The 15,049-nt window shown below is 40.2% G+C and overlaps 1 protein-coding gene across 2 annotated transcripts in view; it reads left to right on the forward strand.

The window, feature by feature from the left end:
* FAM214A (family with sequence similarity 214 member A) overlaps nucleotides 1-15,049 on the forward strand; it is a 49,145-nt gene that overhangs the window by 12,889 nt on the left and 21,207 nt on the right. The window contains exon 1 of one of the 2 annotated variants that reach the window (XM_009276467.2): nucleotides 11,053-11,136. The exons of the other annotated variant lie outside the window; for it this stretch is intronic. Within the exon in view, the coding sequence (XP_009274742.1) occupies nucleotides 11,085-11,136 (52 nt within the window). The 5' untranslated portion in view covers nucleotides 11,053-11,084. Of the gene's footprint in view, nucleotides 1-11,052; nucleotides 11,137-15,049 lie in introns of those variants that run through there. 2 annotated transcript variants of the gene reach the window in all.

The raw sequence follows: 15,049 nt of genomic DNA on the forward strand, positions 1-15,049 counted from the left end.
GAGGGGGGGCCGGGAGGGGGGGGCGGGGAGGAGCGGCGGTGGGGAGGCTTGGAGGCCGGTAGCGCCGGGCCGGACAGGACAGTCTTCCCGGGCTTGAAACAAGTTCAAGCCGTGTAACTGTGGGAGTAATCTGCAATTTTTGTTGGTGTTTTTCTATGAAAGGTGATTTTAAAGTCCGTCTGTGCTAAAGTTTGCCTCTCCGGTTGAGCTGAAGAAGTGTGCTGTACTTAGTCTGTAAATAGTTCCTTTAAAAAAACAAACAGTTTCACCATATGTTCTTCCTTTCGTTCCGTATATTGAGCCTATGAAAGGTTGGATTTTTGTGAGGTCTTTTTTCTTTAACCTCCCTTTAAAGGAAAGTAATGGACAGCCTAAAAATTAACTCTGTTAATTCATTACATTGTCAAGGCAAGAGTATTAAATGGCCTGGAGCAGGAGGGGGGTGTGGGGGGGATATTTTTAAGCCTTAAAAGTGAGACATCTAGTAAAATGTCAAATCTGCTAACAGTTGTAGTTAGTGTAGCCATATGTAACTGCTTGACGCTTCATTGTTATGGAGAAAAAAACCTCTCCCCCCTCCCAAAAACACCCTGAAGCTTAACTGAGTTTCTTCTGTGCCTTGTTATGTAGGTCAAGTTTCTCTCTCCTTTTTTTTTTTTCCCCTCCAGCAGGAGGAAACTATTACAGTATTTTGATTTCTGCTAGAAACAATGCATGAAAGCATTATCAGCCCTTTGCCACTACTTGTTTGTCTTGGGGCAAATGAAGCTGATGCAAATATGTCAGCTTTGGGGGCAACTAAAGATATGTATTTTTTAATTAGCAGCTTACTGGTTGCTCAACTATATGCTGTGTTTAAAGCTAATTAAATAGCATACTGAACTCAATGCTGAATTGAGGATTATCCATTCCTTTTTATGCAAACCTGTTCTCTAAAAATGCAAATGTTGTTCTGACCAAGTACTTGCATGTATTTTCATCCTGGGTCTAGAGCTTGTTGGTATTCCTCTGAAAGGTACCGGAGCTCTAGCTTAAGTGAGCCTGCTGACATTAGGTGCTCACCTCCTGATACAGGAGAAGGAACAATTCCACTAGTGTACTCTTGCCGTTTGTGTGGGAATATTGGTTTTGAATCGCTGAAGCATTGCTTTATAAAAGGAATTTTTGAGAGGACAAAGTGAAGTTTCATAATTGCATATATTAAATTTTAGATGTGTTAATTTAATGTCTGCCATTTTGCTATGTAGAAAATTACCATATATTAGGAGAGAGGGAGGCAAACTAGATTCTTGGCTGAAATTCTGTTAAGCATTTAAATTTTGACCCTGTGTAGCACTTTATTCTTTTGAGTACCAGAAGACTATTAAAGCTTAATAACATGACTTACAATGTGGAAACTTGTAAATAGCTGAATTGTGCTGTGTGACACAGTTCAATTCTAAAACGATCAAAAAAGTTCTTTTGTTTTATGCAATCAAAATTTCGTAGTGGGCTCTGGTGTCCATTTTAAAACGAGCAGTCTTTTACACAGCTCGAGAGTTGTAATGTCCTCATTTATCCTCCCAAATAAAGTTTAAAAACAATTTTATGGGCCTGGCCGTTCTCCCAGAAATTTTTTAAATGAGAAGCATATATTGTCTCTTTTGTAACTTTTTTACTTTTGCAGGTTACTGTTTAACTGCTTTAAGGGCAGGCCTTGTAGGTGAAGGTTAATAGCATTGGAACGATTACCCGAGGAGCTTCACGGTGCTCCACCATCATCAATTTCATCTCAGTTCTTTCAGAGCTCCTTGCATTTCTGATGAAGCAGTACAGTATTTGCCTCTGGTCTCTTAGCCTTATTGCTTTCCCTCCACCCCACCCTCTAAATAATCTGGACTGCAAATACTGAAACAAACCTACTGAAGCTGGAGGTGGCCTCACTAGCTGGGAGGAGGATTTTGGGTGGTCAAACATGTTCTGACAAAGTTGCACAAGATAAATTACCCACCACTTAGATGACAATGAACAGGTTGTAACATCAAAGTTTTGAGAGATGAAGTAGGAAAGCACAAAGAGAAGATGAATACGGAAAGAAACTGCAGTAGAAGAGGTCAGATGTCATGGAAATAGTTTGCTCTGTGCTTTTTGTTTTGTCTTTTTCTTTATTTCAGATAAAATAATGGGATTCTTAATCTACATTCCTCACCTGAGGACACTTCCTAACAAGTCTATGCTTTTTTCCTGTGTGCTTTTTAAAGTACCCTGATAGCTAGTTCTGTTCCAGCAGCAGTGCTGCAGAAGTTTCCAGCTTGTAGGTGTGATTTCTAACTGACATGTTGTAATAAAGTTGTAAGACTATCAGCTCCTACTTAACCTGCGTACTATATATCTAATGTTTAATGTGTTGTCCATTAAAATAAAATTCTTGAATTCTTGAGTGTTTCTATCTCTTCTCCTTGTGAATATCCTTTAAAAGCTTTATTAACAGTGCATTTGCACTGTTTGGTTTGTTTCTCATTTTCTTGTTTTTCATTTATTCTGGGAAAATAAAATTTAAAAAAAAAAAGGCAGCTCAGTGGCATTAGTAGGTGCCTCACATGTAGGTAGAAAATGTGCTTAAAAGTTCTTCCCCAGTGTGACTCTATTTATCTTGGACTTAGGTATGCCATCAGCGTTCGCATAGCTTCTTGGAGTTGAACCGAGTCTCTGGAGTTGACATGGTTTGGTAGTCAGAAAGGTGCCCTGGATGTAATTCACCAAGCCTTCACATGTGAAGTTGAATATCTGTAATGGAGGCTTTTCCTGAACATGCTGAAAGAAAAAACTTTTTCAGACACTTCTAGACTGTTTAGTTGCATCGTTCTCATTGAAACCAGAAGTAATGAAACTGTCTGGGTTCTTGTTTTGATACGGTATCACATGGGTCTCTAAACCATTGCATTATATCAGATCTATCCTGTGCACGTGTGGGTGTATCTACCAAATCTCTCATCCTCGTAGAATCTGAGAAGGCATCTTAGCCAGTGCTGTCTCTGCACCAGGTCTTGCCACACTGAGATTGCTAGCACATACAACAGGCTACTGGTCGGCTTGTCATCTGAATGAAAAACTAGCCTGGAAAATACTGTCTTGCTATTTGGATGTGTGAATTAGTCTTCTGATGCTCTGCAACTTTCTTTCCATATTGCCACATAAATACTTTTCAAATTTTTCTTCTACTTTGTAAGTTTGGGGGCTCTGAGCTTTACTGGCCTTGCCTGCAAACAGAATGCTCTTAGCATATGTGATGCAGTGTTTCCTTGTTAAATGACTGAAACAAGGACTTCCTGCTTGAAAGCCTCTTACTTGCTTCTAATAATACTGATTTTTCTTTTTTTTTTTTTTGTGAAGTCGTTTTAGGAACAGTAAAAGAAACAGTCATGTTGTTCCCTTTTTGTCATTGTATAGCCTCCCACTTTCTTCTGAGAGCATGATGAGTGGGGAGCAACAAGACTGGCCTGCTCTCCTAGGACTAGATTCAGAAAGAGTCAGTATTTTGCTTTAGGTCATAGAGATTTGAATTAAGATAGTGAAGTCAAGGTAAAGCAAAGGATTTTTAACTCCAAAATTCGAAGCTTGGAAATGTGAGAACTAGGTTTTTGTTTTCTTAATGTGTACAGCTAGGAGATGAATGTATTTCAGATTCTCTTAGAGGATAAAAGACAGTATTTCCTTGCTAGTATCACATAGCTGAGTCTATGCTGTTCGTACTCTGAAATAAAATTACAAAACTGTTTTCTTCTGCAGTATTGAGAAGATGGGATATAGAAGATCAAGGGATGCTGTGGAACTTGGGAATATAACATATAGTGGAGTGTGCTTAAATGGGAGGGATATGGCCTGTCTTGCAGTTCAGCCACATCATCTACTGTCTGATGAAATTCTTTTCAAATTGATGTCTTTAACAATAAAGTTGCTGCTTCCAGACGATGGTGTCTGCGTAACTGTATGCCTTTTCCTTGGTGAGAAAGGAGAATATTGACCGAGTTTAAGTAATGGTGGTCATCCTACCTGAAAGATAACTGAGCCCTCAGATGAATGTCCACATTAATTAGGAGCTTTACAAAAGGGGCGAAGGTGGGGAGTTAGATTCTGCAAACTTAAATAGCAAGCACCAGTGCTAACAAGCAAGACTGTTGTGAAATAGTTAATAACAGATGGCTGAACTTCTGATGCAAATGATCAGACAGAACAAGAGAAGTTCTCTGCATCCTGACCCAGAGACTCCTCACTGCTGCCATGGCAACTAACACTTTTTTTTCCTCTCCAGTTTTAGCAAAGTTTATGGAACTGAAGATGACTTGTTGGTTTTACGACTTTAAAATAAATTTTAAAAGGCAAAGCAGACCAGCTGGAGGAGGAGAAAATGTAAACTAAGAGAATGTGGATATGAATTCCTAGAGGCCTTGAGTATTTTAGTTCCTATAAGATCTTTCTAAAAGATGTCTGAAGCACTGTATACTTCAAAATGCCTGGCAGTTAAAGCATTAGTTTAAATAAGAAAGTTTATCATCTGAGGGGATCTTTCTGAATCCTTTTCATTTATTACCTACTGCAACTAGAAGGGGGAAAGGGAGAAGGAGGTAGGAAGCTGTGTGTATTTGGCCTGGGCATGGCACAGAGGAGCAAGGAAGAACCTGTAGCTCGTGGGGTGGATGTGACCTTTCATCTGACTTGCACTTGCAGCTAGGCGTTTGTCCTCCTCGGTGGGAGTAGGGGAATGTCGCTGTAGGACAGTGAAGGTCTGTAGTGGGGGCCACGGAGGGAGTTGAAGCTGTTGGCCACTGGACAGGGTAGGACCTTCTTTGCCACCCCTGTTCAATGGTTAAAGACTGGGAGAGTATTCTGGAGAAATACCGCTACAGCCCTACTTTGTCCATGCTCTTTTTGCTCAGGTGCTTGCCTTTGGCTGCCGTGAGCAGGATGCTGGAAGGACCCCGAGTGCTATCTTTCTTATTTTTATAGCAAAGTTAGTCTGCAGTTCCTGTACGTGCTATAGTTAAATTCAAAATAGAAGGTTCAATATCTCTTTTTAGGGTAGGACACCTGAAGGAGCGTTGGTATAGACTAAACTTCATGGCACTGAAACTACTGGAGGGAAGTGCTTCTGAGGCAGGTCTTGATCTGGTCCCCTGGGAAGGCCGTGAACAAGACCCGTGTATGTTACTGAATGCAGGTCACTTCTCATAAAGCATAAACAACCCCTTGCAAGTCTGTTTTATCAGTGCTGTTACGAACATATAATTTCTTCAGCTCTTGCTGTTTTTGTGAGGTATATCTATGCCTGTGGGTCTTGCACTACAACAGTGGCTTCTTTACAGAATGAAGTCCTTCACGTATATGTGTACCAAGCCACTATATTCTCAAACTGCATTTCCAGTGTGTATCATATTGCTGCGTTTGATTGTCTAGGTGGATCAAGGAATTCTTCAGCTTCCAGGTGTATAACTCAGTCATAATATTACTTTTAAAGAGAAGGGAAGCAAATTCCTGGAGTTCTTGCGTGAAGGTTATTATTTGTTATCTGTGATACAAATTAAGAGGCACATTCAGGTATCACGTTTTGCTGGGTATTATACAAGCATGGAACAAAAGACCATCCTCACCTCAGACCTTATGTAAGTGTCAAGCACGAAATCAATGACTTCCAACAGAGGGCCGTAAGAAAAGAAAGGGATAATACCGATGAGACAGATAGCCTCTATGCCGGGAGCACAGTTTAACAAGCCTTTATCACCTAACAGAGAAGCTGGAAAGCAGAGTCATTTTCCATCAAGTGTGTTCTTCCTGACTGTAGGACAACACGGGGCGGGAGTACAAGTGTTTAAAGTAATCAGAGGCTAATTGGAAGTTTACTGTAATAGTGAGTGGGAGACAACAGGAATGGTGGTATGCCATGGAAGATCTTGAAAGCTTAAAAAAAAAAAAAAAAGGTCATTTGCTTGTTATGAAAGATGATGTTTTGAGAAGCAAAAAAGACAACAGGAAAGTACGGTTTCCTGTTAGACACCGACCAGACGTACCTTCCTCGCAAGGCTGGATGCTGGCGAGGCATAATCTTTTCTATGTCTTTTTCACACTCATTTTCAGTGATGAATTCTGTGAGAAATCCTGCGGGCACCGCTGGCACTTCCCTAAGCAGGCAGATAAGGCACTGCCATCTGCTAGCTGAGGCCCGGGGCGTATTCACGTGGGCTGTGCCCGGCCCAGAGGTCCCCACTGGCAGGGTGTGTTTCCAGCTTCATCACAGCTTGGACTGTGAAGAATTTATCTCTGAGGAAAATCTTAGGATGTCAGACCATGTTTTTCCATAGTCAAGAGTAAAACCAACTCACGCTGAAAGCAATTCTCTAAATGCTCTTTCCTAGGGATTCAATCCAGCAATAAGGGTGTAGTGAACCCAGCTTGCACGTTTTTCTGGGGATAAAGAGGGCAGGTTGCTTATTGTCTGGATTCCCGTGCCAGATTCTGGTCCTTTCAAGATCAGCCACTAATTCAGATGGTAAGAATAAAATGTTCTGTGCTAAAAATCTCTCAGATACTTTTTTTTTTTATTAGTTCTTGAAGACAAGTGATTGCAAAAACCATCTGTTTACCGTAATACCCAATGTGGCTATAGCCACATATGTAAATATGTGGCTATTAATATAGCCAAATATGTAAAATTAAAATCTTTTTGGCTATATTCTTCTACACTTTTTTATCTCTTAAAAAAAGATCCTCCTCCATTGTTGCCACTTGATAGTGATGAAATTTGTTTTCTTTATTGATTTCTAACAGAGAATCTCTGTATAATCTTTTTGGTAACTGAAGAGGTTGACAAAACAAGCACGTCTATCAGGAACGTGGATTCTGTAATGTTCGTGGTGCTTTTTTTTTGTCTGATGCTCAACTTGAGCATTCACAATAATTTATTAAATCTATAAAACCTGACAAGTGGGTGAATCCTTAACGTTGCCTGAGCTATGCTAGCAGCTGATGTGTAGCAGATAGTGACTTTTTCGGCATTTCTGAGCTGAAGGCAGCTTGGAGCAATTTTCCCCAAAAGAAAGTCATTTTGACATCTTCTGATTTAAGTTTCATTGAATATTTACTTTGGACATTAACACCTTTTTCTGCTGGTCCCAAATTCAACATTTTTTTTCCTGCTGTTTACTTTTGATTAAATATATATTTGCAAGTTATCAAGGAGGAACTAAAGTTAGGTTTTATTTGTTTATCTGTCTTTGCTTATGTCAGTTGTTTTTGCACAGAATACAAAAGAGGCTGTGGAGGGCCTTGAGCTTTGACTGGATAAAAACTGTTGTTCTTCATAAGCTGCTCGTGTACACTATTTTTAGTGTAGTGTTTTGTTTTTGCTAATAATTCATTGCTCTGTCTCTTGACTCGCAGGTCACCTGATTTTAGAGCACGCAAACGTAGAGGTTGGATCCTTTGCTATTCTATAAACTGCTAGTTTATCTTGAGGAGCAGGATGCTGCTGCTGCTGGTGAGATTGCTTTGGAAGTGGTCGTGGAGGGGTGAGCCCTGTCCCTTCGGTTCGCTGGAAAGTATGTTCTAAGAATACGCAGTACAGGGTGTTACAAAACACACGTGCAACCAATAAACTCGGAGTGGAGGCCAGGGATGATGGGTGACTCGAGGTCAGCGCTGTGCAGGGAGACTTTTGCCTGCTGGCCTTTACCGTGCCTGTCTTCGCTCCGTGCCAGCAACGGCGCAGTCATCCATGAACTCACTTTTTCCCTTGAGAAGAGAGAATTGTTTTCAACAGATACGTTATGAATACACCACTATTATTCTTGCTCTAGTAGTGTTAATTTTGGCACTTTGGACGAGTGTCTTGCATCTAGGATTGTCATAAACTTGTTTTGTTCCACGAGGTGCCCAATGGCTGGATGTTTCTGGTAGCCTTCAAAGCTGCAATGCAAGCCTGGCAGGATGGTTGAATGAAGGGTAGAGGGAAAGCAGACACTTAAATTTTGTAAGCAAACAAGTATGTCGTTTGAAATTTCAGTGTTCAAGTGGGCCCAGTGTTTAAAAAGGTACTTTCCAAAATGAGTGTATGTGTGGAGGGAAAACCTAACAGGGTCTGAATGCTCCAGAGTTTCATTAGTCTGATTGTTTTTTGTTTTTTTTTTTAAAACCTTAAAGTAAATCTGACCTGTAACAAGATAAATGTCACTCAGCTAGATCCTGGCGATTCTTCAAATTGCGTGAAAACAACAAAGAGGAACAAAACCTGCATCCATCATGCTATTCAGTACTTGTACAGATGAAATAGGTCTAGACATGTAAAATGACTATTCTGATGGTTTGGATTGAACTAAAAGTTCATTACTACTCAGGCAGTTGCAGATTTTGTAATTCCTGGCCCATGAGGTCTTTTCAGCCTCGTGGAAAACTGCACAGACTGTCATCCTCTCTAGAATTTAAAAATAAAGCAAATTAACTTTCACCTGTCTGGATCTCAGGTTAACTGAAACAGGGATATCAGCTGACCTGGGTAACAGCGCTGGCATTCTCAGGGCTTTCTTTTCATTCATAACATAGTTTTTATAGGTTCCTCTAAGACAACGGAATATTTGAAATTGAGTGTTGTGTGCTCCCTTGAGGGAGAGGGGTTGCTTTTTGCATGGGTGCAGGGCTTGCCGCTGCGCTGGTGAGTTGCTGATAGCGCCTCTTTTGCACTCTTACCAAATTTGTAATGCTAGTAATGAAACCAAAACTTTTTGAAAACATGACACATCTAGATGATCAAAATTCTTGTCCCTGAAGAAATAACATACTAATCACACGTGGGAGGCCTCAGTTGTTTTTTTTTCCTTAATAGTCTTTTAATAGACTACTTTCATCAAAAAGTGGACTAGGTCATAGGTGTTTTTTTTCCCAAAACATCTAGACTTCTGCCCACCCCCATCCCACAGCCTTCTCTGGCTTACTGTTGTTTTGCGGGTTTTTTGTTACCACAGCAAAACTGAGAAATTGCAATATCTATTAAAAATAGATACTGATAGGTAGCTTTGAGGAGATTTTCAACATACAAGGGGTTCCTCAGTAGTCTTTACAAACAGTTGTCTTTTATCTTTCTGTACATTGAAAAAAGATACTTTTCAAGAGATGAAAAGCAGGGGGAATTACCAGGAATGTCTGATTTGTGCAAGTTTAAATTAGCTTATTAAAGTCAGTAGTTCCTGACTTCAGAGTCTGAAGATCACGGCTATCAGAAACCATCTGTTGGGCTTGTTGGCACCTGACCGTGGTGTGAAGATGAGAATGTTTGGCTACTGGTTGTTGAAACTTTTCAGACTGCGTGGAAGGCTGAGTGCTTTAGTACTTACAAAACTTCACTTGCTTTGACAACATATTGTGTTGAAGCTGAGTGCTTAGTGAAGGGTTTCCATAATGTGCGATCCCATAAGTCAACATACTTTTTTCAGGGGGTTTCCCTGACACCAGTGGCTGTGGCATCCTTGCTGATTCCACCCAAAAATGAGTCAGTGCTTTCACATTGCACTTTTCAAATTCACTCTGGTTCCTTTTCAAGAGGTCTGACTATGGTCTGAAGCAAATGGCACATGATGTAACCGTTCTTTTTCTTGCAATGATCTTAGGGAAGAAGAATACCAGTTTGTGCCTGGTAATTATAAACCAAAGCGGAACCTGTGCTCACACAGAGCGCAGCTGGCCTTCCCCAGCAGGAGTTTTGTGTGCTCCCATTACAGTTTTGTTCAGGCCCTTAATGACTCTTCCAAATCATTCACTCAAAATCTTTTTGAGAGCTGAAGGCTGCTTTACATTCCTCCTCATAAAAGAAGTGTTATTTTATTGGTATTAACAGGAAAATAATCACAAGAACACTTGGAAGTATATTGTCAAAGTTTCTAAGCACAATAAATATTTAAGATGATGAGATAAAGCATGAAATACCTCAAAGAGATTAATTTTTAGTGTTAGTGGGGAAACTTTAAAAAACAGTGTTTTTTGGCAAGTGTAACCCTACATCACTGTGAATGCTGTTCCCAAAGATACTTCCATATATTGTGAAGATGATAAGCTACAGAGGAATAAACTGAGTAACACTTTAGCAAAAATCCGGTCAGCACAAGATGCAAACATGTCGTGTTTTAAGTAGAGGGCTGCTCTCTCTGGCAGCTCTCATAAGCATTGAAATACCTACTGTAGGATTTTTAAACAGTCCCGTGTTGTTTTCCAGTAACATCTGACAGTGATTTATTATTACAAATTACTGCTCTCCATCTTTAAACCAATCTCTGTATAAAATATTGCAGAAGTCTGCAAATAGTTGAATCTTTGTCAAGCTGGATTGTTAAACAAATTAAAGAGGAAACTTATGTCTGCCGTCCTGAATTGTATTGTATTTAAGGCCTCAAATAAAATTTCTGGCATGCATTTTTATTTATCTATCATAGAAATGCTATCACAGCTGGAATTTAATGCATAGCTGTTGTCAACCTGTTTAATGGGAGGGATGTCTTGGCTTCCAAATGGGAGTTAGACGTCCCAGTGCTCAATTGCTGCAACTGTCGTATGGATGATATGCCTTCAGAAAGAGATGAGGCTTAGCCAAATACATGAGCTTTTTCATTGTTAATTCATGTTGGGCTTCCTTTGAAAAGAAAGCAACAGCTATGGAGCCACTGCAGTATGATATTTACAGCTAACATAAAGTTGAGTAAGTCGGTGAATGCCTTCAGTCTGTAGGTCTTCAGCCATGTCGTTGCTGCTAAGCTGGTTCTTGAATTAGTGAGTAGCAATAGTGAAGATGGTCATCAGCAGTCATCATCCTCATCTCCAAAGACAGTTCCCTTGGCTGGGGAAGCCTCGATGAAAGATGAAACAGTCATCGTCAACATCAGTGAAGGAACTGTGAAAAAAAAAAAAGATTGAATATATCTAGAAATCTCATATTGGAAAATCTGTATTTTAATATAAAAGCACCTAATTGTTTTTCCAGAGAAACTTTCATGTATTCTGTAAGCTTAAGTGCACTCTGTTTTCTGTTCTAGGGTGACACACGGCTCCTTCAGCTCCCCAAACCAAGCATGCTGGATGCGGTTTCACATTATGGTGGCAGTGACTGTGAACCTAGCCTAGGTCTGATCTCCACATTGCCCTTGCTTCATCCTGTGAACTAGGGTGGGATTTAAAACAGGAGCATTTCACTAATTTGGTTTCAATATAATTCTGCAAAATTTATATCAGCATATTTACGAGGGTGGTAAATCACAGTATTGATGGTGAGAGTGAAGGCTAGGTTTAAACCCTTTATTCCCTTCCAGTTACAGCTGAGTGTCTATTCTATACTTAGTGCCGCATACTTACGTTTTTTCCTAATTGTTTTCTTTTATGAACTAACAGAAATACCTGAAAAAATAGTTTTGAGTTGCAAAATTAGAAATCCTATTGCTTTGTCAGGTTTTTTTAAGGTTTTTTTTTTTGTTCAGGTAGGTTTATAGAGTCATGCAGTTTGTTCTAACATAATCTAATTTAGGCAGAGCATCAGCTAATCAAGGAAAAAATGTAAAAACCTAGAGAAGAATGAATGGAAAACTCAGAAATTTAGTCTGCTCCTAACAGGCGTGTTTGTTTCATTATAATGTCACTTCAGAGTTTTTTGTGTAGTCACATTTAACAAAATCACAATCTAGGAAACTGTAATATAAAGGAAAACACATAATGATGTGTGCTTAAGTAAGGGCATTAGCTGAGACAAGTCCTCTTTGCTTTCAGTACCTGTCCGGTTATGGCATGTCGGTACAAGTAGCATGTTTTGTAACCCATTCTGTAGACTAGTAAGTTTAGGGATCAGCAAAAAGCGTATGTTTTGTTCCTTCAACTGGCTTATATTTAAAATGCTAAACATTGCAGCACTGAAAATCTTACAGCTTTACACTGACATTTCAGCACTTATTTACCCATGTCAGGATACAGTGGAACAACTGTATTTTAGAATATACGAGTTCTCTTGCAACTTTTGGTGAACTGAGGTTTGAAATGAGCCTCAAACTTCACATTTTCAGGTGTTGCTTTCCTTCTGCTAGATGCAGATGATGAAATCATAATGATTGACCTACTTCACAATTTGTGATTTCCTTGTGGAGCAAGAAACAATTCAGCTTATGTCATTTGTTCTTAAGTATTCCTTTTCTTTGTCCAGTTAAGAGAAAATAAAACCAGTTTCCCTGATCAAAATGCAAATATTGGATCTAGAATTTGGTTTAATGCCAAAAAATCAAAAGAAGCAGGTTAAACTGTTGTTGCTTGGGTAAAAATAGAAAGCTACAGTTGGAAGAAGAGAAGTGACTCAGTAAGCAGTATGGTGATGGCAAAATGGGATGTCAGCCAAAACGCAGGAAGCAAGATGGGAACACCCAGATCAGTTTAACAGTCTGCATTTTACACTCTCAAAGAGCGGTAGTTTCTGAGATTACTGCAAGAAATTTAAGCTTCAAATGAATTTAACTGGATTTTATTTCTGTACTCATTAAGCTGCTTGAAAACTAAATAAGTTTTAGTAAAATGTGAATTGTACTTTTTTTTTTTTCCTCCCAGCCCCATTTTAAGGCCAGTCTTGTTTTGGTAACTTTATTTACGGTAAAGCTGCCTCGAGATTAGGTCTGGATGCTGTGAGAGGCATCCAGCAGAAGCGTGCGGTAGATCGGCAGCGATACACACGTACCAGGGGAGTTACTGCAGTGCTGCAGTCTGGAGTGGAGCTGATGGCACTGATTGGTACTGATTGATTTTTTATTGCTCTGGAGCTCGGGAGTAACTTCATCAGCTGCCATGTAGCTGTGTCTTGATTTTTAAACCCCACCCCCCCACACTTACAAGATGGTGTGCTTTGTTTTGTTTTTCCAATTATAAACTGGCATAACAACACAAAAGCAGGTGAATTTCCTCCTATTCTCCTACACAAAACTAAGTGGATCCAGCAATTTTTTACAGCTTATACTTTATTTTCTTTGAATAGCAGGTATGCATCAATCCTAATGTAAAATTCCTATGCTGCCATTTCCTGCCTACAGCTGAGCTGCTTTGATAATCGGGTAGTGGTTCAGTTTGGTACCCTGGAGAAAGTAAGGAGACGGCAAGAGTAAGATGAGGTATTGTGCTGCTCTCCTCATGTTTTCATAATGGCTGTCCCCGAGCTCAAAGATCTTGAGCCCTAAGAATCTAAGATAGGAGTCAATATGGGGAAAAAAAAAAATCTCTGTAGGAGTATTCCTAAGATAAGGTGAGTAACCAGTTCATTGCATTTGCTTAAATTTAAGTGAACTTAACTAATAGCTTGTTTCTCGCAGCAAGTAGACTTTGACTTTAACTCTTCATAACTTAAATTATACTTAAACTCTTAATATTGCAAGGCTTTTGAAGCGTGTGACTTCAGATATAATTACGGGTTTGTAATATGCAGACGCAACATGACTGCTCATTCGGAGAATCATGATATAATTATGGGTTTGTAATATGCAGACGCAACATGACTGCTCATTCGGAGAATCATGAATTTGGGGGGTTCAAGGGCAACTTTCTTTGATGTGAAGCACAATGTGGAATTAGTTAACCGAAGCATCCGTAGGTGTTTCTAATTCCAGAAGAGAAGCTGTTAGTCAAATGTTTACATTGTGTTTCATTTCCTTCACAGTAGTTTCTTGAATCCCTGCCTTACTCTTAAAATATGGAACTACCTTTAACCTACTTCTTAGAATAGCGAGATAATAAAACCTACTCGGAGTTGACTGTTTTGGGGAAGGGCCAGAGAGCTTTTGCTGTAATTTTTTAAATGCAGGGCGATGCCTTTGCTAGGAGGTGATGGGTTCTGAACACTGACACTGCAGGCGCTTTTTCTCCGGTGTACCTGACTTCTGCCACGGGACTCTTAGGCTGAAGCATCTCCTTACGGACTGCCTGTACTAAAAGTACAAAAAACCAAGATCCAAGTACTTAAGCAATATTTTTAGTCTTTCAAAAAGCTTGCAGCACATGAAGGAAGCAGAGAGCAGAGGTGGGCAACCATGCCACGGTGCCCGCTGGACAGCTGGGGTAGGGCAGGAGCAGGGCTTGCGTCAGCTGCGAATCCGAACAGCCTACACCGTGCACTCCGTATTTTGTTTAGTGTTTTGCTTACTGGGTTTCAGCTCTCTAAGAAGTGAAATAGAAATCTGATTACTTTAAATCGGTGGCCTTCAAAATCCATTATGGATGCCTGAAGATTTTCCAGGGAAGGTCTGGACTGTTACAGAGCATGTTTAAAGGCAATTATTAGTTGTTTCATGGACTAAGAAAGTAGCCCTCCAAATCAGTGGAGATCAGGACTAACGGATACCTCAAGTTGAACAAATTTGTCTTTCTTTGGAGAAGGGTACTGTACCAAAATGAGCTCTCCTGAGAAGAGGAGGACAAGCTTGGTAGATATTTGTGGTGTCCAGTGCAGTATGAAAGGTGCTAGGACAATAAAATAAGCATGGACTAAGAGAGATTATAGTTGCAGCACTGACGGGTGGTGGTAGGAGGAGGAAAGCACGGGGGGACAGGGCGGGAGGAGCTCTGCTGGGGCCGTCGCTGCCTCCCTGTCCCCGGGCAGGACAGGAGGGTGGCTTGCAGATGTATCTTCTGGTGGCCCCTGGAGCACAGCGGGTTACCTGATACCTAATGTCTTTGTTTCCTGTCTAAGCCTAGAAAATAGATTAAATGCTCTTCTAATACACATATTTCAGGAAAACATTTTCTGTAATTACTACAGAAAATGCTGCGATAGGAAAGGGAAGGGAGTTGGTCCACACAAGCGTGACCCAGTTGGGAAAGGAGTCAGCTGGGCACAACTGGATTAACTGAAGTTTTGGGAGAGTCCTTGGGTTACAGTTAAGTGGATTTGTGACTCACTAGTACCACATACCTAACTTGCATAGATGTTTTAGGATGTGAGCCAATTTAACTTTTCGGGGGGCGGAGGGGGTTGAGTTCTTATTCTTTATTCCAATGCTCCCGTGATTGTGCACATGTG

This window comes from Aptenodytes forsteri, unplaced genomic scaffold (genome assembly GCF_000699145.1).
Source record: "Aptenodytes forsteri isolate BGI_AS27 unplaced genomic scaffold, ASM69914v1 Scaffold1, whole genome shotgun sequence".
NCBI classification, from domain to species: domain Eukaryota; kingdom Metazoa; phylum Chordata; class Aves; order Sphenisciformes; family Spheniscidae; genus Aptenodytes; species Aptenodytes forsteri.